At 35.7% G+C, this 25,314-nt stretch overlaps 1 protein-coding gene across 1 annotated transcript; it reads left to right on the forward strand.

The window, feature by feature from the left end:
- The first annotated feature begins 4 nt into the window (after nucleotides 1-4).
- LOC111612263 (serine-rich adhesin for platelets-like) lies at nucleotides 5-25,314 on the forward strand. Its single transcript, XM_023353029.1, has 87 exons — nucleotides 5-197; nucleotides 316-396; nucleotides 494-556; nucleotides 954-1,121; nucleotides 1,252-1,287; nucleotides 2,367-2,438; nucleotides 2,529-2,632; nucleotides 3,891-4,004; nucleotides 4,554-4,667; nucleotides 4,942-5,055; nucleotides 5,139-5,252; nucleotides 5,333-5,446; nucleotides 5,531-5,635; nucleotides 5,715-5,747; nucleotides 5,903-6,013; nucleotides 6,092-6,205; nucleotides 6,284-6,397; nucleotides 6,480-6,593; nucleotides 6,677-6,790; nucleotides 6,872-6,985; nucleotides 7,070-7,174; nucleotides 7,254-7,286; nucleotides 7,442-7,552; nucleotides 7,631-7,744; nucleotides 7,823-7,936; nucleotides 8,019-8,132; nucleotides 8,216-8,329; nucleotides 8,411-8,524; nucleotides 8,609-8,713; nucleotides 8,793-8,825; nucleotides 8,981-9,091; nucleotides 9,170-9,283; nucleotides 9,362-9,475; nucleotides 9,558-9,671; nucleotides 9,755-9,868; nucleotides 9,950-10,063; nucleotides 10,148-10,252; nucleotides 10,332-10,364; nucleotides 10,520-10,630; nucleotides 10,709-10,822; nucleotides 10,901-11,014; nucleotides 11,097-11,210; nucleotides 11,294-11,407; nucleotides 11,489-11,602; nucleotides 11,687-11,791; nucleotides 11,871-11,903; nucleotides 12,059-12,169; nucleotides 12,248-12,361; nucleotides 12,440-12,553; nucleotides 12,636-12,749; nucleotides 12,833-12,946; nucleotides 13,028-13,141; nucleotides 13,226-13,330; nucleotides 13,410-13,442; nucleotides 13,598-13,708; nucleotides 13,787-13,900; nucleotides 13,979-14,092; nucleotides 14,196-14,249; nucleotides 14,327-14,380; nucleotides 14,458-14,511; nucleotides 14,589-14,642; nucleotides 18,045-18,098; nucleotides 18,176-18,229; nucleotides 18,307-18,360; nucleotides 18,438-18,491; nucleotides 18,570-18,623; nucleotides 18,701-18,754; nucleotides 18,833-18,886; nucleotides 18,965-19,018; nucleotides 19,096-19,149; nucleotides 19,227-19,280; nucleotides 19,358-19,411; nucleotides 19,488-19,541; nucleotides 19,620-19,673; nucleotides 19,751-19,804; nucleotides 19,882-19,935; nucleotides 20,012-20,172; nucleotides 20,304-20,460; nucleotides 20,549-20,680; nucleotides 20,792-20,902; nucleotides 20,986-21,037; nucleotides 21,928-22,028; nucleotides 22,109-22,230; nucleotides 22,320-22,585; nucleotides 22,675-22,765; nucleotides 22,848-23,128; nucleotides 23,215-25,314. Exons 1-87 carry the CDS (start codon nucleotides 98-100, stop codon nucleotides 23,331-23,333), a joined length of 8,385 nt encoding a protein of 2,794 aa, XP_023208797.1. The 5' UTR covers nucleotides 5-97; the 3' UTR covers nucleotides 23,334-25,314.

Below are 25,314 nucleotides of genomic sequence, written 5' to 3' on the forward strand. Positions count from 1 at the left end.
CAGAAGCAGCTACACACTTAAGTGGGACTTAAAATATAAAAAGTCAAGCTGTAGTCAAGTTATTTGTTAATGCAATCTTGCCTACTTACTTTGAATTATGACAGAGTTGGCTGTAAACACTCGATGGATATTTGCTGTTGTGAAACTTTCTCTACTTTATGCAACTTTGCTCCAGGACCATTTTTGTGAAGCTTTATGTAAGTAATAAAAGTTGAATTGAGATCATATAATTCTTTACATTTACAATTATTTTCTTTCAACAAATACTTTTTAATTAGTTTTGGTACTATGTTTTTAAGTGTTGTTTCTTTGCAGGCACCAAGACAGGAACCAGGATGAAAAACATACTGTTTATTTCTCCTCAAAATATTACGTTCAATACTACTTTTCCAACAGGTGAGCTTGGATTTACAGTGACAATAGTGTTTACAAGAACAGTTACAGTGAAAAACCAAATTAAATGTTTTGCATTTGGTATTTTTCTATATTGCAGATGCTGTCTATATAAATGAGAATGGAAATAGGCTGTGTTTCAACCTCCAGCAAAATAATGCAGGTGCAGTAGCCAAATATTATTATTTTCTTCAATGTGATCATGAATGTATCCATCTTCTTAAATAAGTGTTTGTGTCTGTCCATGTTGTTGAATGTCTTCATGAATTGAGATAACGTTTTTTGAGAACTAGTTGATGCTGTTTTTTACAGTGCCAACTTTGATTTTAGGAACTGGAGATTGCTTGTCCCCTTGCATTAAACTAAACTCTAGTGTCATCAGCCCGGCTTTAATACAGTACAATAATACAAGTTGAGAAGCTGTAGATATGTATTTGTATATATCAGAATGTTGTGGTGGCGAGTTATCAACTTGAGCCAATCCTAATAAACCTAATTTAGTTTCTGGTCAGCAATTAGCAGGCACAGCATTGCTGACAGATATGTTATTGTATTTTCAGGTTGTTGCTTAAGTAAAGATTTCGACTGCAGTCCCAAAATAAGTTTGGCTGGTGATTGTTACAGACTAACGCTGAGTGAAGCAGCATTACGCAACCAAGATGTTGTTGTGTTACAGAATCCAACATATAATTTTTCATGTATGCCATCAACGTTCTACAACTCAAAAGGTACTGTTTATGAAGTTCTTTTTGAACTAAAGCAGGGAGAGTGTCCCTTGAAAATAATTACATGTCTTTGCTGTTTTCAATGTCAATGTTCTCTCTTTATGCAAAGGGTCTTTCTTATACTTTGTTTCAGGTTTAATGCTGAACATTCACAACTGCTTAAAAATGGGTAAAGTCACGAACACAGATTTGGCACAAACAATGCCTGAAGTATCCATACCCCTTGAACTATCAAAAATGTTTATGTTACCACCATGAACCTTTTCTATCTTACAAATCTTGCAAATTAAAATTGTATTTTACTGAGATTTTGAGTGGTAAGCAACAGGAAGTATACCACTGGAATAAAGTGATGCGGTTTTCAATTTTATTTAAACAAAAATTTAAAAGTCTGCTTTGACTGCAATTATAGTGAAAAAAATTGCATTCTGGATTTTGATCAGTATATTCCTACATATGAATATGATCGGACCTTGATTCCATGTTTAGGGCTGTTGTTCTGCTGAAAGGTGAACCTCTGTCCCAGAGGTTGCATTCTTACCACAAATTTAAGAATGCATTCTTAAAGTCGCATTCTTACCACAACTTTACAGATTAGAATACTTTACAGATGGTTGCATTGTTTTCCTCAATAAAAGAACTTAAATATTTTTGAATCCTGGTCTCCCTGCACTTTTGCTATTGTTAAAATCTTCATTTTTTTATCTGTGCCATACTATATCTTCACATGACATAACATCGCTGAACAATGCTCTGTGAGATTTTCAAAGTCTGAGGTTCTATTTTAGACTTAATAATGCTTTTAAACTTCTCTGCTACTTTTACTTTGACCTGTCTATCTGCTTTGTTCTATGGTCTCTGAGAAGAAGTTTGTCCATCAGCATTTTTGTCTTTCTGAGGCCTACACATAACAATTGGATTTATGCTAAGATACATGGGTGGACACTTTTTACTAATTAGGTAAAGGCATTTGAATTGTACAGGACTTTATTTAAGAATATTATAGTGAAGGGGGATTCATGTGCAAACAGCACTTTGGATCTCATTATTTATCAAGTTTATAAACCACACATCATTTTTGTCCACTTTAACAACCCAGTAAACTACATTTGGGTCTGAAGAGAGAGAATTTTCAAGGGGTATGAAGACTTATATGCAAGGCACTTTCTCTTCATGTACATTTGCATGCAAAGTTACTTTACATATATTTTGTAAAGTTTATAACTTTATTTTTTCTTGCATTTTAAGGTGGACTGACCATTAGACTTGGCCTGGATCAGCTGTTTGGAAATTCAACATCTGAGAAACTGATATGTGAAGGTATTTCATATCAGTGCCTTTGAAGAATTTTCTAGTAAGCCTTTGATAAATGTTTACTAGAAACATTTATTAATGTTTTCATATAAATAGATACATGGCCAAAATTCAGGATCAAATCTTGTCGAAACAACAAGGAAACTACTACTGCATCCTGGAGCACCATAAGCAATTTGGTTTCTCTAACAACTAATGTGGTAAGATGACCTTGGTCATTTTTATTTCTAGAAGACAACTAGTATTTCACACATAAAATTATTTTTAAAAATAAGTATAAAACATTTTTTATACTCTAGAGTCCAGACATTACCACCTACAAACAATAGCACTTCATCAGGAATTGCACAACCGGAAAGTTCTAACACAACCTCAAATTTCAGCACCTCAAGCAGTTCAGTTTCTCAAACAAGTGATATGGAAAGATTTTGATCATTTTTATTATTGAAAGAACTAGTATTTCACACATCAAAGTATAACTATAGAAAAACTTTTATACTTAGATATTACCACCTACAAACAATAGCACTTCATCAGGGACTGCACAACCAGAAAGTGCTAACACAACCTCAAATTTCAGCACCTCAAGCAGTTCAGTTTCTCAAATCAGTGATATGGTAAGATTCTGATCATTTTTATTTTTGAAAGAACTAATATTTCACGGATCAAAAACAAATACAATATGGTAGGGGTGCATGGTATAACTGTATTAACATCAGCATTGACTGATATTAGTTATTTTTAAACATAGTGGTACAAAACTGGAACAATATCAACAACTGATATTCATTTCCAACTTGTTTCCATATGTTTCTGGAATGGAGGAGGTTAGTTATGTGGTATTCCTTTGGTCAAGTGATAGTGATGGAGCGAAGGATTGTGGAAAGTTAAGCTGAAGTAGAGAACAATGGTGAGGTAAACATTGTGGTCGTGTTTTCAAGGTGTCGAAATGGTGTAAAATACACATAATACTGTATGTCTAATATCAATAAATATTAATTATCAGCAATACCAACAATAGTTGTATCGAATATTGGCTCAAATTCTTATATTGATGCATTCCTACAATATTTTATAGCCAATCATCTACGACAACTGCATTTCATCAGGAACTACAGGACAAAATAGTTTGTTTACAACCTATACTTTTATTTTATTTTTAAGTTATTTGGTACATCAACCTCTGTCATTTTAATATTGAGAAAAATTACTAAAATTTCACAAATTAAGTTTAAATACAATTTTTATGAACGAGGCTTCCGAAACTACAAATGACAGCTATCCATCAGGGAACGCGGAGACAGAAAGTTTATTTGCAAGAACAACTTTCAGGCACTTGAGCAGATATTTTTCTCGAACAGGTAATTTATTTAGGCTGATCTCTGAAATTGTTATGTTTGGAAGATACAGGTAATAATTAACCAATGAAAAAGATGAATATGATCTTCTATACACTAGACATTGCCACCTAAAGACAACAGCACTTCAACAGGGACTGTACAGACAGAAAGACCACAAACAACCCTAAATGTCAGCAATTCAAACAGATCTGTTTTTCCAACAAGAAATTTGGTAAGTTAGCCTCTGTAATTTTTATTTTTGAAAGAAAATACTTCACACATCAAAACTAAATACAATCTTTTATGAACTAGGCTTTCATTCATACAAACAACACCACGTGATCAGGGAGTTCAACCCATAAGACTTTGTTTACAATTTCAAATTTCAGCAACTCAACAATTTCTGTTTCTTAAAAGACTTCTTGCAAAGTCTTACAAAAATTGTAAGACTTTGTTTACAATTTCAAATTTCAGCAACTCAACAATTTCTGTTTCTTAAAAAACCTATATGGTAAGATGATGTCAAGAATTGTAATGTTTTCAAAGACAATTAATGATTCACAGATGAAAAATGTAATTTTTTTTATAAAGTAGACATCACCACAATTAAATGATAGCATTTAATGAGAAACAACACAGAAATAGTTTGTTTACAACCTCCAATTTCACTGTGTCAAGAAGTTCCATGTCTAATAAATATTTGGTAAGGTGATTTCTATTTTATGTTGAAAACTAAGAAATATTACACACATCAAAATCAATAACTCGTTTTATACACTAGACATCATCACCTACAAAAAACAGCATTTCAATGGGGACTGCACAGTCAGAAGGTCAAGAAACAAGCCCCAATATCAGCAACTTAAGCAGTTCTTTTGCACAAACAACTCACTTGGTAAGTTGACCTCTGTAATTCTTATTTTTGAAAGACAATCAACAAAATAAATAAGAAATGTGATCTCTGATGAACTAGACTTCCAAAAGTACAAGCAACAGCACTTTTCCAAGAACAACAGACAATGACAGTTGGCTTAGAACCTCGAATTTAAACTCATCAAGCAGCTCAGTTTATCAAAAAAGTTATTTGGTAAGGTCATATGTGTACTATTCATGTTTGCTGGACAACTAAAGTTTCACATTACAAATTTAAACAATCTTTTCTGAACTAGACGTCAGAACCTGCAAATGAAAGCACTTCATCAGGTGCAACAGACCAAGAAACTTTGTTTACAACCCCAAAATTCAACACCTCCAGCAGTTCCGATTCTCAAACAAGTAATGAGGTATAAGAATCTATGTAACTCTTATTTTGAAAGACAATTAATACTTCACAAATCAATTGTAAACATACTCTTTTATGAACCAGGCTTCAAAACTGTCAGAAAACATCACTTCATCAGACACTTCAGACCACAATGGTTTGTCTACAAGCCCAACTTACAGTAGCTCTAGCAGTTCTGGTCTTCAAACAGGTTATTTGGTAAGGCGATTTCCATATTTTCCTTGTTTGGTACACAATTAGTAATTCATAAACTTGAAAATACAATCTTCTTTAAACAGGCTTCAGAAAGTACAAACAGCATCAATTCATCAGGGAATATAGATAAAAATGGTTTGTCTACAAGCGGGACTTTCAACAGCTCCAGTAGTTCTGTTTCTCAAACAATTCACTGGGTAAAGTAGTTTTTGTACTTTTCATGTTTGGTAGATAACTAATGTTTCACACATGAAAAATTTAAATAATCTATTATGAACTAGACATTGCCACCTGAAAGCACTTCAACAACTGCAACAGACCAAGATGGTTTTACAGGCCAAAATATCAGCACCTCCATCAAATCCGCTTCTCCAACAAGTAATGAGGTAAATTGATCTCTATGATTTTTATTTCTGAAAGACAATAATTCACACATCAAACTGAGGTTGCTCTTTTATGAACAAGGCTTCCAATCGTACAAATGACACCACATCATCGGTGAGTGCAAGTCAAAATACTTTGCTTACAACTTCAAACTCAAACAGTTATGCTTCTCATAAGTTATTTTGATAAGATGATATGTGCAATTGTTTTTCATCAAAAACAATTATTGTTTCAATAATAAAAACTTACTTTAATCTTTTATGACCTAGATGTCACCACCTTCAAATGAAAGCACTTCATTAGAAACAACAAATACAGATCATTTGTTCACAACCTCCAATTTCAGTGACTCAACAAGTTCTGTGTCACAAAAATATTTGGTAAGGTGATTTCTATTTTATGTTGAAAACTAAGAAATATGACACACGTCAAAATCAATAACTCGTTTTATACACTAGACATCATCACCTACAAAAAACAGCATTTCAATGGGGATTGCACAGTCAAAAGGTCAAGAAACAAGCCCCAATATCAGCAACTTAAGCAGTTCTTTTGCACAAACAACTCACTTGGTAAGTTGACCTCTGTAATTCTTATTTTTGAAAGACAATCAACAAAATAAATAATAAATGTGATCTCTGATGAACTAGACTTCCAAAAGTACAAGCAACAGCACTTTTCCAAGAACAACAGACAATGACAGTTGGCTTAGAACCTCGAATTTAAACTCATCAAGCAGCTCAGTTTATCAAAAAAGTTATTTGGTAAGGTCATATGTGTACTATTCATGTTTGCTGGACAACCAAAGTATCAAATTACAAATTTAAACAATCTTTTCTGAACTAGACGTCACAACCTACAAATGAAAGCACTTCATCAGGTGCAACAGACCAAGAAACTTTGTTTACAACCCCAAAATTCAACACCTCCAGCAGTTCCGATTCTCAAACAAGTAATGAGGTATAAGAATCTATGTAACTCTTATTTTGAAAGACAATTAATACTTCACAAATCAATTGTAAACATACTCTTTTATGAACCAGGCTTCAAAACTGTCAGAAAACATAACTTCATCAGACACTTCAGACCGCAATGGTTTGTCTACAAGCCCAACTTACAGTAGCTCAAGCAGTTCTGGTCTTCAAACAGGTTATTTGGTAAGGCGATTTCCATATTTTCCTTGTTTGGTACACAATTAGTAATTCAGAAACTTGAAAATACAATCTTTTGTGAACTAGGCTTCAGAAAGTACAAACAGCATCAATTCATCAGGGAATATAGACCACAATGGTTTGTCTACAAGCCCGACTTTCAACAGCTCCAGTAGTTCTGCTTCTCAAACAATTCACTTGGTAAAGTTGTTTTTCTACTTTTCATGTTTGGTAAATAACTAATGTTTCACACATGAAAAATTTAAATAATCTATTATGAACTAGACATTGCCACCTGAAAGCACTTCAACAACTGCAACAAACCAAGATGGTTTTACAGGCCAAAATATCAGCACCTCCATCAAATCCGCTTCTCCAACAAGTAATGAGGTAAATTGATCTCTATGATTTTTATTTCTGAAAGACAATAATTCACACATCAAACTGAGGTTGCTCTTTTATGAACAAGGCTTCCAATCGTACAAATGACACCACATCATCGGTGAGTGCAAGTCAAAATACTTTGCTTACAACTTCAAACTCAAACAGTTATGCTTCTCATAAGTTATTTTGATAAGATGGTATGTGCAATTGTTTTTCTTCAAAAACAATTATTGTTTCAATAATAAAAACTTACTTTAATCTTTTATGACCTAGACGTCACCACCTTCAAATGAAAGCACTTCATCAGGAACAACAAATGCAGATCATTTGTTCACAACCTCCAATTTCAGTGACTCAACAAGTTCTGTGTCACAAAAATATTTGGTAAGGTGATTTCTAGTTAATGTTGAAAACTAAGAAATATTACACACATCAAAATTAATAATTCGTTTTATACACTAGACATCATCACCTACAAACAACAACATTTCAATGGGGATTGCACAGTCAGAAGGTCAAGAAACAAGCCCCAATATCAGCAACTTAAGCAGTTCTTTTGCACAAACAACTCACTTGGTAAGTTGACCTCTGTAATTCTTATTTTTGAAAGACAATCAACAAAATAAATAATAAATGTGATCTCTGATGAACTAGACTTCCAAAAGTACAAGCAACAGCACTTTTCCAAGAACAACAGACAATGACAGTGGGCTTACAACCTCGAATTTAAACTCATCAAGCAGCTCAGTTTATCAAAAAAGTTATTTGGTAAGGTCATATGTGTACTATTCATGTTTGCTGGACAACTAAAGTTTCACATTACAAATTTAAACAATCTTTTCTGAACTAGACGTCAGAACCTGCAAATGAAAGCACTTCATCAGGTGCAACAGACCAAGAAACTTTGTTTACAACCCCAAAATTCAACACCTCCAGCAGTTCCGATTCTCAAACAAGTAATGAGGTATAAGAATCTATGTAACTCTTATTTTGAAAGACAATTAATACTTCACAAATCAATTGTAAACACACTCTTTTATGAACCAGGCTTCAAAAATGTCAGAAAACATCACTTCATCAGACACTTCAGACCACAATGGTTTGTCTACAAGCCCAACTTTCAGTAGCTCAAGCAGTTCTGGTCTTCAAACAGGTTATTTGGTAAGGCGATTTCCATATTTTCCTTGTTTGGTACACAATTAGTAATTCAGAAACTTGAAAATACAATCTTTTGTGAACTAGGCTTCAGAAAGTACAAACAGCATCAATTCATCAGGGAATATAGACCACAATGGTTTGTCTACAAGCCCGACTTTCAACAGCTCCAGTAGTTCTGTTTCTCAAACAATTCACTTGGTAAAGTTGTTTTTCTACTTTTCATGTTTGGTAAATAACTAATGTTTCACACATGAAAAATTTAAATAATCTATTATGAACTAGACATTGCCACCTGAAAGCACTTCAACAACTGCAACAAACCAAGATGGTTTTACAGGCCAAAATATCAGCACCTCCATCAAATCCGCTTCTCCAACAAGTAATGAGGTAAATTGATCTCTATGATTTTTATTTCTGAAAGACAATAATTCACACATCAAACTGAGGTTGCTCTTTTATGAACAAGGCTTCCAATCGTACAAATGACACCACATCATCGGTGAGTGCAAGTCAAAATACTTTGCTTACAACTTCAAACTCAAACAGTTATGCTTCTCATAAGTTATTTTGATAAGATGGTATGTGCAATTGTTTTTCTTCAAAAACAATTATTGTTTCAATAATAAAAACTTACTTTAATCTTTTATGACCTAGACGTCACCACCTTCAAATGAAAGCACTTCATCAGGAACAACAAATGCAGATCATTTGTTCACAACCTCCAATTTCAGTGACTCAACAAGTTCTGTGTCACAAAAATATTTGGTAAGGTGATTTCTAGTTAATGTTGAAAACTAAGAAATATTACACACATCAAAATTAATAATTCGTTTTATACACTAGACATCATCACCTACAAACAACAACATTTCAATGGGGATTGCACAGTCAGAAGGTCAAGAAACAAGCCCCAATATCAGCAACTTAAGCAGTTCTTTTGCACAAACAACTCACTTGGTAAGTTGACCTCTGTAATTCTTATTTTTGAAAGACAATCAACAAAATAAATAATAAATGTGATCTCTGATGAACTAGACTTCCAAAAGTACAAGCAACAGCACTTTTCCAAGAACAACAGACAATGACAGTTGGCTTACAACCTCGAATTTAAACTCATCAAGCAGCTCAGTTTATCAAAAACGTTATTTGGTAAGGTCATATGTGTACTATTCATGTTTGCTGGACAACTAAAGTTTCACATTACAAATTTAAACAATCTTTTCTGAACTAGACGTCAGAACCTGCAAATGAAAGCACTTCATCAGGTGCAACAGACCAAGAAACTTTGTTTACAACCCCAAAATTCAACACCTCCAGCAGTTCCGATTCTCAAACAAGTAATGAGGTATAAGAATCTATGTAACTCTTATTTTGAAAGACAATTAATACTTCACAAATCAATTGTAAACATACTCTTTTATGAACCAGGCCTCAAAAATCTCAAAAAACATCACTTCATCAGACACTTCAGACCACAATGGTTTGTCTACAAGCCCAACTTTCAGTAGCTCAAGCAGTTCTGGTCTTCAAACAGGTTATTTGGTAAGGCGATTTCCATATTTTCCTTGTTTGGTGCACAATTAGTAATTCATAAAATTGAAAATACAATCTATTGTGAACTAGGCTTCAGAAAGTACAAACAGCATCAATTCATCAGGGAATATAGACCACAATGGTTTGTCTACAAGCCCGACTTTCAACAGCTCCAGTAGTTCTGTTTCTCAAACAAGTCACTTGGTAAAGTTGTTTTTCTACTTTTCATGTTTGGTAAATAACTAATGTTTCACACATGAAAAATTTAAATAATCTATTATGAACTAGACATTGCCACCTGAAAGCACTTCAACAACTGCAACAAACCAAGATGGTTTTACAGGCCAAAATATCAGCACCTCCATCAAATCTGCTTCTCCAACAAGTAATGAGGTAAATTGATCTCTATGATTTTTATTTCTGAAAGACAATAATTCACACATCAAACTGAGGTTGCTCTTTTATGAACAAGGCTTCCAATCGTACAAATGACACCACATCATCGGTGAGTGCAAGTCAAAATACTTTGCTTACAACTTCAAACTCAAACAGTTATGCTTCTCATAAGTTATTTTGATAAGATGATATGTGCAATTGTTTTACTTCAAAAACAATTATTGTTTCAATAATAAAAACTTACTCTAATCTTTTATGACCTAGACGTCACCACCTTCAAATGAAAGCACTTCATCAGGAACAACAAATGCAGATCATTTGTTCACAACCTCCAATTTCAGTGACTCAACAAGTTCTGTGTCACAAAAATATTTGGTAAGGTGATTTCTAGTTAATGTTGAAAACTAAGAAATATTACACACATCAAAATTAATAATTCGTTTTATACACTAGACATCATCACCTACAAACAACAACATTTCAATGGGGATTGCACAGTCAGAAGGTCAAGAAACAAGCCCCAATATCAGCAACTTAAGCAGTTCTTTTGCACAAACAACTCACTTGGTAAGTTGACCTCTGTAATTCTTATTTTTGAAAGACAATCAACAAAATAAATAATAAATGTGACCTCTGATGAACTAGGCTTCCAAAAGTACAAGCAACAGCACTTTTCCAAGAACAACAGACAATGACAGTTGGCTTACAACCTCGAATTTAAACTCATCAAGCAGCTCAGTTTATCAAAAAAGTTATTTGGTAAGGTCATATGTGTACTATTCATGTTTGCTGGACAACTAAAGTTTCACATTACAAATTTAAACAATCTTTTCTGAACTAGACGTCAGAACCTGCAAATGAAAGCACTTCATCAGGTGCAACAGACCAAGAAACTTTGTTTACAACCCCAAAATTCAACACCTCCAGCAGTTCCGATTCTCAAACAAGTAATGAGGTATAAGAATCTATGTAACTCTTATTTTGAAAGACAATTAATACTTCACAAATCAATTGTAAACATACTCTTTTATGAACCAGGCCTCAAAAATCTCAAAAAACATCACTTCATCAGACACTTCAGACCACAATGGTTTGTCTACAAGCCCAACTTTCAGTAGCTCAAGCAGTTCTGGTCTTCAAACAGGTTATTTGGTAAGGCGATTTCCATATTTTCCTTGTTTGGTGCACAATTAGTAATTCATAAAATTGAAAATACAATCTATTGTGAACTAGGCTTCAGAAAGTACAAACAGCATCAATTCATCAGGGAATATAGACCACAATGGTTTGTCTACAAGCGGGACTTTCAACAGCTCCAGTAGTTCTGTTTCTCAAACAAGTCACTTGGTAAAGTTGTTTTTCTACTTTTCATGTTTGGTAAATAACTAATGTTTCACACATGAAAAATTTAAATAATCTATTATGAACTAGACATTGCCACCTGAAAGCACTTCAACAACTGCAACAAACCAAGATGGTTTTACAGGCCAAAATATCAGCACCTCCATCAAATCCGCTTCTCCAACAAGTAATGAGGTAAATTGATCTCTATGATTTTTGTTTCTGAAAGACAATAATTCACACATCAAACTGAGGTTGCTCTTTTATGAACAAGGCTTCCAATCGTACAAATGACACCACATCATCGGTGAGTGCAAGTCAAAATACTTTGCTTACAACTTCAAACTCAAACAGTTATGCTTCTCATAAGTTATTTTGATAAGATGATATGTGCAATTGTTTTACTTCAAAAACAATTATTGTTTCAATAATAAAAACTTACTCTAATCTTTTATGACCTAGACGTCACCACCTTCAAATGAAAGCACTTCATCAGGAACAACAAATGCAGATCATTTGTTCACAACCTCCAATTTCAGTGACTCAACAAGTTCTGTGTCACAAAAATATTTGGTAAGGTGATTTCTAGTTAATGTTGAAAACTAAGAAATATTACACACATCAAAATTAATAATTCGTTTTATACACTAGACATCATCACCTACAAACAACAACATTTCAATGGGGATTGCACAGTCAGAAGGTCAAGAAACAAGCCCCAATATCAGCAACTTAAGCAGTTCTTTTGCACAAACAACTCACTTGGTAAGTTGACCTCTGTAATTCTTATTTTTGAAAGACAATCAACAAAATAAATAAGAAATGTGATCTCTGATGAACTAGGCTTCCAAAAGTACAAGCAACAGCACTTTTCCAAGAACAACAGACAATGACAGTTGGCTTACAACCTCGAATTTAAACTCATCAAGCAGCTCAGTTTATCAAAAAAGTTATTTGGTAAGGTCATTTGTGTACTATTCATGTTTGCTGGACAACTAAAGTTTCACATTACAAATTTAAACAATCTTTTCTGAACTAGACGTCAGAACCTGCAAATGAAAGCACTTCATCAGGTGCAACAGACCAAGAAACTTTGTTTACAACCCCAAAATTCAACACCTCCAGCAGTTCCGATTCTCAAACAAGTAATGAGGTATAAGAATCTATGTAACTCTTATTTTGAAAGACAATTAATACTTCACAAATCAATTGTAAACATACTCTTTTATGAACCAGGCCTCAAAAATCTCAAAAAACATCACTTCATCAGACACTTCAGACCACAATGGTTTGTCTACAAGCCCAACTTTCAGTAGCTCAAGCAGTTCTGGTCTTCAAACAGGTTATTTGGTAAGGCGATTTCCATATTTTCCTTGTTTGGTGCACAATTAGTAATTCATAAAATTGAAAATACAATCTATTGTGAACTAGGCTTCAGAAAGTACAAACAGCATCAATTCATCAGGGAATATAGACCACAATGGTTTGTCTACAAGCGGGACTTTCAACAGCTCCAGTAGTTCTGTTTCTCAAACAAGTCACTTGGTAAAGTTGTTTTTCTACTTTTCATGTTTGGTAAATAACTAATGTTTCACACATGAAAAATTTAAATAATCTATTATGAACTAGACATTGCCACCTGAAAGCACTTCAACAACTGCAACAAACCAAGATGGTTTTACAGGCCAAAATATCAGCACCTCCAAAAAATCCGCTTCTCCAACAAGTAATGAGGTAAATTGATCTCTATGATTTTTATTTCTGAAAGACAATAATTCACACATCAAACTGAGGTTGCTCTTTTATGAACAAGGCTTCCAATCGTACAAATGACACCACATCATCGGTGAGTGCAAGTCAAAATACTTTGCTTACAACTTCAAACTCAAACAGTTATGCTTCTCATAAGTTATTTTGATAAGATGATATGTGCAATTGTTTTTCTTCAAAAACAATTATTGTTTCAATAATAAAAACTTACTTTAATCTTTTATGACCTAGACGTCACCACCTTCAAATGAAAGCACTTCATCAGGAACAACAAATGCAGATCATTTGTTCACAACCTCCAATTTCAGTGACTCAACAAGTTCTGTGTCACAAAAATATTTGGTAAGGTGATTTCTAGTTAATGTTGAAAACTAAGAAATATTACACACATCAAAATTAATAATTCGTTTTATACACTAGACATCATCACCTACAAACAACAACATTTCAATGGGGATTGCACAGTCAGAAGGTCAAGAAACAAGCCCCAATATCAGCAACTTAAGCAGTTCTTTTGCACAAACAACTCACTTGGTAAGTTTGCCTCTGTAATTCTTATTTTTGAACAACAATCAACAAAATAAATAATAAATATGACCTCTGATGAACTAGGCTTCCAAAAGTACAAGCAACAGCACTTTTCCCAGAACAACAGACAATGACAGTTGGCTTACAACCTCGCATTTAAACTCATCAAGCAGCTCAGTTTATCAAAAAAGTTATTTGGTAAGATCATGTGTGAACTATTCATGTTTGCTGGACAACTGTAATTTCTTTGTAAAGAAATAACTGACATATTATACATATAAATACATTTGTTTGAAACTAGCCCTCTCAACCTGCAACATTGGCGACTACAACATCAAGCCCAACTTCTGGTTTGGTAAGATGACATCTGTCATGTCTCTGTAAATAAATAACTGACATATTCCAGATATAAAAACATTTATTTCAAACTAGCCCTCACAACCTGCAACATCGGGGACTACAACATCAAGACCAACTTCTGCTTTGGTAAGATGATATCTGTAATTTCTTTGTAAACAAATAACTGACATATTACACATATAAAAACCTTTGTGTCAAACTAGCCCTCTCAACCTGCAACATTGGCGACTACAACATCAAGCCCAACTTCTGGTTTGGTAAGATGACATCTGTCATGTCTCTGTAAATAAATAACTGACATATTACAGATATAAAAACATTTGTTTCAAACTAGCCCTCTCAACCTGCAACATCGGGGACTACAACATCAAGCCCAACTTCTGCTTTGGTAAGATGACATCTGTCATTTCTTTGTAAATAAATAACTGACATATTACCATACCATACCATACCATACCAACTTTATTTATAAAGCACTTTAAAACAACCACAGCTGATACAAAGTGCTGTACATCAAAACACAACATAACAATAAAAAAAACATAAAATAAAAACTTACAGTTTAAAAACAAAAACAAAAAAAAAAAAAACATACAATTTAAAACTAGATCCCGCTAGAGTTAAAAGCCAAATAAAATAGATGGGTTTTAAGACGAGCTTTAAAAGTGGACAGTGAAGGGGCCTCCCTGACCTGCAAAGGCAAGTTGTTCCATAATTTGGGGCCCATGACAGAGAAAGCCCTGTCCCCTCTGAGCTTCCTTCTTGATCTCGGTACCTCCAAAAGCAGCTGATCTGCGGACCTAAGAGACCGATAAGGTATGTATGGGTGAAGAAGCTCAGAGAGGTAAGCCGGGGCAAGATTATGTAGTGATTTAAAAACAAACATAAGAATTTTAAAATGAATTCTAAAATATACCGGCAGCCAGTGAAGTGAGGCCAGGACAGGGGTCACGTGTTCCCTCTTTCGAGTTCCTGTCAGCAGTCGTGCAGCAGCATTCTGTACTAGCTGCAGACGTGAGAGCAGCGACTGACTAACTCCCAGATAAAGTGCGTTACAGTAATCCAATCGAGTTGAAATAAAAGCATGGATCACTGTTTCAAAATGCTGCCTGGAAAGAAAAGATTTCACTGACGCCAATCGCCTTAAATGATAAAAGCTGGACTTAACCACGGCTCTGATTTGGCTATCCAATTTAAAATCACTGTCCACCTTAAAACCAAGATCTGTAATAACAGGTTTAAAATAAACCTCCAAGGGTCCCAGGTCAACAGAGGAGGACTCACAGGAGCCACTGGGTCCAAACACCATCACCTCTGTTTTGTTTTCATTAAAATTTAAAAAGTTCAAGGCCAACCAAGCTTTAATATCACCTAGACATGCCAGGAGATGTTTGATAGAATGTACATCCTTTTGCTTCAGGGGCAAATAAATCTGACAATCATCAGCGTAACAATGAAACGAAATCCCATGTTTCCTGAGGACAGAACCCAGAGGCAGTAAATAAAGAGAGAAAAGCAGTGGGCCCAGAATGGAGCCCTGTGGGACGCCATAAGGCATTGAAGCAGTAGATGATTCAGAGTCACCAATCTTGACCGAGATTGTTCTCTCCTCCAGGTAAGACCTGAACCATTTAAGAACAGTGCCACCAATACCTACAACGTGGTTTAATCGTGATATTAAAATGTCGTGGTCTACTGTATCAAAGGCAGCAGTTAGGTCAAGTAAAATCAGAACAACATGGTTACCAGAACCACATGAAAGAAGGATGTCATTAAAAACTCTTATTAAAGCAGATTCTGTGCTATGAAGAGTTTTAAAACCTGACTGGAAAACCTCCAGAATGCCATTGTAATCTAAAAACTGTTTCAGCTGACAGTACACAAGTTTTTCTAAAACCTTAGAAAGAAAAGGCAGCTTCGAAATAGGCCGATAATTAGCCAGAACAGTTTGATCAAGGCCAGGTTTTTTAAGCAGTGGTTGCACTACTGCATGTTTAAAACTAGCAGGGACCACACCTGATGACAGACTGCTATTTATAATTGCAAGAACAGGCTGCCCTATGCTAGATAAGATATCTTTAAAAAATCGTGGAGGGACAGGATCACGAGGGGAGCCTGATGGCTTAATATGGCCAACCGCGTCCTCTAAAAGTGCGACAGTCACAGGCACAAACTGATCGAAAGCAGCCGAGCGAGGGACCAAAACAGAGGGGTCAGAGTCAGGAGCTGTGATAAGAGCCCTGGTACTACCAACCTTTTCAATAAAAAAATGCAGAAAATCATCACACACATCAGGAGAAGCTGAAGAAAGGCAGTAGAGAACTGAGTGGCAGTGGAAGGGTTAATAATCCGACAGCGCCGAGCAGCAGCGCGAGTTTTAACTGCAATTGGTGTCAAACTGACATTGAATAAAACAGGCAGGTGATCCGAGAACACGGAGTCACAGATTTCCAGGTTAGTCACAGGCAGACCACAGGAAATGACCAGGTCCAGTGTGTGTCCGTGCTCATGTGTTGGGCTGGATACAGCCTGCACCAAATTAAAAGAGTCCAGAAGGCTTAAAAAGTCCTTCACCAGAGGTTTATCAGGACAACACACGTGTATATTGAAGTCTCCAACAATAAGAACATGTTCATAGTTAGTTATAATCCCAGATAAAAAGTCAGAGAAATCGTTTATAAAATCCTTATTATATTTGGGGGGCCGGTAGACGACAGCACAGAAAACTGGGTTTACGTGTCTCATCTCAAATGCCGTAAACTCAAAGCTGGGGAAAGACGTCTGTAGAAAACACTGCTTACATCTGTAGTCCTGTTTGTAAACAGTCGCTGTGCCTCCCCCTCTTCCCGAAGCCCGTGGTGAATTAAAATAAGAACAGTCCGCTGGTAAAAGCTCAGATAGAGCACTGGACTCACCAACACTCAACCACGTCTCAGTCACGCACAGGAAATCCAGGTCTTGGTGACTAAAAAAGTCCCGAAGAATAAAAGTTTTATTCCCAAGCGATCTGGCGTTTACCAGACCAATCCTGACAGGAACTGGATCATGGGCTTCGACAAGCCGGGAAACCCGACACAGCGGTCTCAGGTTTTGGAGACACTGTCGGCGCATGTTGAGCCGGGAAAGGCAAGGGCGGCGGTGCAGTGGGGCCTCAACGCCGACCACGGGCACCAAGCAGACATCAACGGGATCCAAGAAACGCCGAGGCACCCGAGAGCCTAAAAATGATCCATACGATGATCGGGTAAAAGGAGAGCAGTGCGTCAGATAAAATTTCAGCTTCACCAGCCGGCCGCTTCGTCTACCACGACGACGTCTCCTCCGTGGAAGCAGCGCAGGAACCCGGAACAGGTGACTCGGAATCTCCGACAAAAGCGGGGGCAGGGATTGTTGGCCAGCAACATCAAATAACATCATATCCTGGACCAAAGGTTGGAGGTCTAGTAGTGTGTTGCGATCATACACCAGCAGAGACTCAGTTTCGTAAATGACACAGGTCAGAAACAGTACCAACATGATCAAACGAGAGAATGACAGACACGCAGCCATACACACCGGCGCCATCTTGTCCTCCACGCTACGAGCTATGACACTATATATTACACAAATAAATTGTAATTTTTATATTACACAAATAAAAAACCTTTGTTTTAAACTAGCCCTCTCAACCTGCAACATCGGGGACTACAACATCAAGCCTAACTTCTGCTTTTTTAAGTGGATTTCTATAATTTCTTTTCAAAGAAATAACTGACATATTGCACATATAAAAACCTTTGTTTTAAACTAGCTCTCTCAACCTGCAACATCGGGGACTACAACATCAAGCCTAACTTCTGCTTTGGTAAGTGGATTTCTATAATTTCTTTTCAAAGAAATAACTGACATATAACACATATAAAAACCTTTGTTTTACACTAGCCCTCTCAACCTGCAACATCGGGGACTACAACATCAAGCCTAACTTCTGCTTTGGTAAGTGGATTTCTATAATTTCTTTTCAAAGAAATAACTGACATATAACACATATAAAAACCTTTGTTTTAAACTAGCCCTCTCAACCTGCAACATCGGGGACTACAACATCACGCCTAACTTCTGCTTTGGTAAGTGGATTTCTATAATTTCTTTTCAAAGAAATAACTGACATATAACACATATAAAAACCTTTGTGTCAAACTAGCCCTCTCAACCTGCAACATCGGGGACTACGACATCAAGCCCAACTTCTGCTTTGGTAAGATGGCATCTGTAATTTCTTTGTAAAGAAATAACTGACATATTACATATATAAAAAACATTTGTTTCAAACTAGCCCTCTCAACCTGCAACATCGGGGACTACAACATCAAGCCTAACTTCTGCTTTGGTAAGTGGATTTCTATAATTTCTTTTCAAAGAAATAACTGACATATAACACATATAAAAACCTTTGTGTCAAACTAGCCCTCTCAACCTGCAACATCGGGGACTACGACATCAAGCCCAACTTCTGCTTTGGTAAGATGGCATCTGTAATTTCTTTGTAAAGAAATAACTGACATATTACATATATAAAAAACATTTGTTTCAAACTAGCCCTCTCAACCTGCAACATCGGGGACTACAACATCAAGCCTAACTTCTGCTTTGGTAAGTGGATTTCTATAATTTCTTTTCAAAGAAATAACTGACATATTACACAAATAAAAAACATTTGTTTCAAACTAGCCCTCTCAACCTGCAACATCGGGGACTACAACATCAAGCCCAACTTCTGCTTTGGTAAGATGACATCTATAATTTCTTTTCAAAGAAATAACTGACATATAACACATATAAAAACCTTTGTTTTAAACTAGCCCTCTCAACCTGCAACATCGGGGACTACGACATCAAGCCCAACTTCTGCTTTGGTAAGATGACATCTGTCATGTCTCTGTAAATAAATAACTGACATATTACACATATAAAAACCTTTGTGTCAAACTAGCCCTCTCAACCTGCAACATCAGGGACTACAACTTCAAGCCCAACTTCTGCTTTGGTAAGATGACTTCTGTCTTTTCTCTTCAAATAAATAACTGACATATTTTACGTATAAAAACCTTTGTGTCAAACTAGCCCTCTCAACCTGCAACATCGGGTACTACAACATCAATCCCAATTTATGCTTTGGTAAGATCACTTCTGTAATTCTTTGTAAAGAAATAACTGACATATTGCACATATAAAAATCTTTGTTTCAAACTAGCCCTCACAACCTGCAACATCGGGGACTACAACATCAAGCCTAACTTCTGCTTTGGTAAGTGGATTTCTATAATTTCTTTTCAAAGAAATAACTGACATATTACACAAATAAAAAACATTTGTTTCAAACTAGCCCTCTCAACCTGCAACATCGGGGACTACAACATCAAGCCCAACTTCTGCTTTGGTAAGATGACATCTGTCATGTCTCTGTAAATAAATAACTGACATATTACACATATAAAAACCTTTGTGTCAAACTAGCCCTCTCAACCTGCAACATCGGGGACTACAACTTCAAGCCCAACTTCTGCTTTGGTAAGATGACTTCTGTCTTTTCTCTTCAAATAAATAACTGACATATTTTACGTATAAAAACCTTTGTGTCAAACTAGCCCTCTCAACCTGCAACATCGGGTACTACAACATCAATCCCAATTTATGCTTTGGTAAGATCACTTCTGTAATTCTTTGTAAAGAAATAACTGACATATTGCACATATAAAAATCTTTGTTTCAAACTAGCCCTCACAACCTGCAACATCGGGCACTACAACATCAAGCCCAACTACTGCTGCATCAAGCACTACCACTTCTTCAACACCTCTGTCCAGTATGTCGCTAGATAATAACCCGAACTTTAGTTCTAAGGAACAGAATCAAACTGAGAATGCTGAGAATGCAGCGTAAGTATATCTGTCAATAAATTCTATGACCTAAGAATATCATAATCAGTAGTAGATGCTGCATTACAAGGAGTGTTAAATTGTCAGGACATATAATTATGTTTTGATGAAAATCTCATTTTATGTTACAGAAATACCATGAGTAAAATTAATATTATTGCGGAGTTAATGGGCAATAGGACCACAGCAAGAATCACAATTGGTAAAATTCAAGGAGTGTTTGCTAAACTGACACAACAAAATCAGAATAACAAGAACTTTGTCTTCGCATCAAATGGAGATGTAAAGGTACACAGCCTTATTTATACAAGAAAAAAAAACACATCATCAGCCATGATACAGTACACATGTATTTGTAATAATCTGTTTGTTATAGATTTTATCAGAAAGCAACAATTTGGCGACAGACTACACTCTATCAGTTCATCTTCCAAAAGAAGCCAGTGAAATGGCCGTAAAGAAAAATGGCTCCTATATTGGAATTTTGCTTTTTCCAGAAATTCCTAAGGTAAAACAAAGGATCAGCTATTTAAATAAAATAGCTGAGATAACTGCTGGTTCCCTTAGAACCAGCAGTTTTTTCATCAGTCCATTCATAACAGTGTTTTACACTTAACAGATCAACGCAACAAGTTATTTTTTTAATAATCAAATCCTGGGGATTGAGATGGGAGTGAACATATTTAACCTTTCAGAGACCATCAATATTCAGTTCAGTAACGTGAATACGGTAAGAGATGCTAAACACTTTCAGAATAACCTTTTGTTGGACACAATAAGAGTTCAGATATTTCTTCGTCTGTTCCACTACAGACTGGACGGAGTGTTTCTTGCGTTTCATGGGATGGGAGAAGTAACCAGCCAGGTTGGTTCAAGAGTCTTATTGTGTTTCTAAGCAGAGGCTCACAAATGCCATTTCTAGATTTTAGCTTATTTGACTCACCAAGAAGGTGTTTATCCATCCATCCATATATGCTTGTCTCAGGGATGAAGAGTTGAATTTAATGTCTCAGGAAATTAAATTCAAGATTTTAATGAAACCTTTCCTTTTCTTCTTTTGTCAGATGTTTTAATGTAAAAGGGCATGTGATATTAAAGAAATATTAGTCTGGTTAGTTGGCTTCCTTCTATTTATCAGCCAACACTGTACTTATGTATGTATATGTATGTATGTATGTATATACTGTATATACTGTATATATATATATATATATATACTGTGTGTGTATATGTATGTATATTATATAGCAATATAACATGATGTATTTTGGTTGTTGTTGAGATGTTCAGATGTGTTTTATGTGCATCATGTCTTCCCAGTTTAAGATAGTGCAAGATGAATTTTTACATGTGCATTTTCTTTGGTGCATTGGTCCCAAACCTTCATGCACTGTGGGATCTAAACACACTGCCTCTGCTTTGTGACTCCTCTCCCTCCTACAGAGAGAGTTGTTACTTTAAAGACAGATGAGAAAGACAGGAGTCAGCAAAAGTTTGATTTATTTTAAATTATATTGTCAATACAGTATTTAATGATAATATTGCCATTGATTTTCTTATATTGTGTAGTCTAATACATGCACTAGAGACTTATATTGTTACACCTGCTTTTTATTTGTGAGTGGCCACTGCATTATTCTTATATGCACAACAACTCAGATATGTGAAGAAGTGCTGAACTTTCTCCCACATCTTTCTCACCTTTCTGGTACATTTCAGTCATATCTAATTACTTTGATCCCTACTGGCCACCAGGTGGCGCACACAACTGGATTACAGATGGCTGCAAAACAATGGAAGTCAACAGCAGCGTCATATGCCAATGCTCTCACCTTACCTTCTTTGCTCTTATTATGGTGAGTCATTTTTATGCATTTTTTAAGAACACCATGTATATTTTTCATGTTTACTAAGCAAATATTGTTGTTTAAACCAGTCACCAGGGAATAAAAATATTAGTTATTCTGACTTGAAAACCCTGACCCAAATCACAAAAGCTGGCTGTGGCATATCCTTGTTCTTCCTGGGTGTGACTCTCTTCATGCATTTTCTCGTAAGGTAAAAAAAAAGAAGAAAAAAAGGTCTGCTTTTGATTTAAATTCTACTTATAGAAGGGTATTGTTAACACAAACCAATTTGCTTCACAGGAAAAATAAAGCCAGTGAGGCTGTAAAGATCCTCATGAATCTCTTTGTCGCCCTGTTCCTCCTGAACCTTTGCTTCTTGATAAATGAGTCAATCGCGAAACTGAAGGTCTTAGCAGCTTGTGTGGTGATGGCAGCGGCTCTGCACTACAGCATGCTGGCCACATTCACATGGTTCTTCATGCAGGCCTTGCACCTGTACTTCAATCTACACCAGATCTCCACAGACATAAAATATTACATATGCAAGATTTGCATCGCGGGATGGGGTGAGAGCTCCAAATAGTTCAAATTTACTGTGATTTGTTTGTCTGCAGATTATAATCACTAAAAGAAAATGTGTTTTTTCTCTGTTTAGTCATTCCCGCTCTGATTGTGATTGGACTTCTTGCCTCTAGTAACTATGGTAACGTGGAAATTTCTGATAATAATGGGACTTCAGTAAACATGTAAGGATCTTATGAAGATAATTTAAGTCACATACTTATGCTTCAGATTATAAAATAATCAAATCTCTCTCATGACTTCCAGGTGTTGGATCACTGACTCTACATTACACTTAGGAGTGAACATTGGTTACTATGGAATTGTGTTCATCTTCACTTTAACCGTATTCCTTGTAACTGTAGTGCAGATCACTAAATTTGCATCTAAAGCAGACAACAGGGACAAAATTTCTACCAAGAAAAGGTTTTTCTCTCTTCTGGGTCTTTTCTGCCTTTTGGGCATCAGCTGGGGATTTGCTTTTTTCAGCTACGGCCCTCTGCTCCTTCCCTCCTACTACATCTTTACCATCCTCAACTCCTTTCAAGGTAAGCCTAGAACTGAAAGTGAACCTCTTCAATTTCAGACTAAATGTCTGAAAAGAAAAAATAACCAATACATTATGTGCTTGTAGGATTCTTCTTGTTCGTTTATTACTACTTCTCCAGCAGAATTCGTCCAGAGGACAGAAAACTATCCAAGAACAGCAGCCGCGCCACAGAGAATATGTCCATCACATTTCCTTATGCATAAGCTCCTAATTTTTCAATGTTTTGTTTCTCTCACCATCGTGAACATGGAAATGTATTATGGCAAAATTGAAATCTAATGCCAAAAGTACTTCAGTTCAGGATTTTTTGAGTTAAAAACCAGTTGAATATATTATTTTTATTTTCTGCTGATAACAATATTTTTCAATCCATAGAACTTTTCTGTAAACATAACGGATATTTTAATTCTCTGTGAACATAAATATACCACAAGGACATTACTACTTAATATGCTATATTTTGTACACTGGTCTTCAGTTATGCTAATACCAGCACCATGGTTACTTGACTTCAAAATCGATATTTATTTTTCAAAGCCACATGTTGGAAGTGAGCACATACAAACCCACACAAATTCAGCTGCAGCGCTCCTTTCAATCTATCAATGACCACAGAGGTTGTGATCGTTTAAATTGTGTAGCTTTGAATATTCCCCTTTTGTCTCTACAGACTGTTGAAAGTAGAAGTTTATTTATTTTCTGCTAAAGCTAAAATATCAGACTTAGACAAGTTTAAAATGAGATGATTGAATTAGAAGTCCTTTTACCTGCGGCGGAAACAAAGTGGGGCAAATAACTGCTCTGGAAAACTATCCTGGTTCCAGGAAAATGTCCTAGTGCACCGTCAAACACCTTTTTGGTTATATAAGATTTGTGAGATTGTTTGGACACTAGAGGGTAGCATTTTACTGTTGAGACAACTTTCTCTGCTTTGCATGCAACATAAAAAGTCTACGGTCCTCAGCTGCTGCTGATCTGGTTTATCTTCCCTCAGATGAAGAGATGGAGAACTCTTCTGCAAGTCATTAGTCTGGATGACTCCATGTTTCAATGAAAGTCTTGCCTTACTTTCTATATGAACCCCAAAGCTTCAGTGGAATGCAAAGTGAGAATGATTAGTAAGATAAATATGACCATTTTACAACTGGTGAGCATGTCAAATGAGAGGAAGATGGTAAAGCACAAGGTTGGGGGGTGAGGGAAGCTGGAGGGGTGTGCATAGAGTCGGGGGGCCAACCTCAAATCGGTTAGTCTGTTGCGTGCCTGCAGATAATTACCTTGAGCCGACAGAGCAGCTTCCACTGGCTGACAAGAAATGACCTCATCGTTACCTGCAGGAATAACATCCCTTAGAGGACGTTATTCACTTGAAACCATTTGCCAAAATTTAACTCTGTTAGGTGAATCCATCTTTAAGCAATATTTGAATACTGAAACTGGATCCTTTTAAACCAGAACATTTACATAAAATGGCAACAAAAACAAGAAAGAAAAATAGAACTAGAGGCGTCAGGTTATTTATCTCATCTTTGTTAAAATGTTTTTTTATTTGCTGTCAATGTATATATATAAATATTCTTCAGCAAAACCTTTGCATATTGCAGCAGGTAATGCATAATTTGCACTTTTCTTCAAGAGATTCAAAACAGCTTGTATTGCCACAAAGATACGCACATCCAAAAATTCACTATAGTGGGTTATGGGCCAAAGATGTCAAAAGTGGAAATAAGAGAGATAGAACTTCACATCAAATAAAGCTCCAATGTTAATATATTATATTTCACTTTGGTGACAACTTACATGTATTTATATCATTTTTCTGCTGCTGTAATTGTTGGAGCATGTATTGTCATTATTAAGTTAGATTGATTTTTACTTTTTTAAGACTCAATCAGAAAGGTGTAACTCAGATATTCAAGGATGGTGTTTATGATGCTTTATTGTCCGACCATCTTCTTTGTTTTTACATTAATTATGTATACATGCAGTTGTGACATATATTTTGACATAATGCCCTTTTTGTTTTTATTTGTAAAGATTTGCTTTTTGTAAAAATGGAATAGATTTTCTCTCTTTTTCACAGGACAAAGTCTCAGATTTTTTATATTTTACATTTATGTCAAATCTTTTATAAACACACACTATGCAGAATAAATGTCATGTAATAAAATGTGATTTCCTTAA

Source organism: Xiphophorus maculatus, chromosome 19 (assembly GCF_002775205.1).
Source record: "Xiphophorus maculatus strain JP 163 A chromosome 19, X_maculatus-5.0-male, whole genome shotgun sequence".
Taxonomy (NCBI): Eukaryota; Metazoa; Chordata; class Actinopteri; order Cyprinodontiformes; family Poeciliidae; genus Xiphophorus; species Xiphophorus maculatus.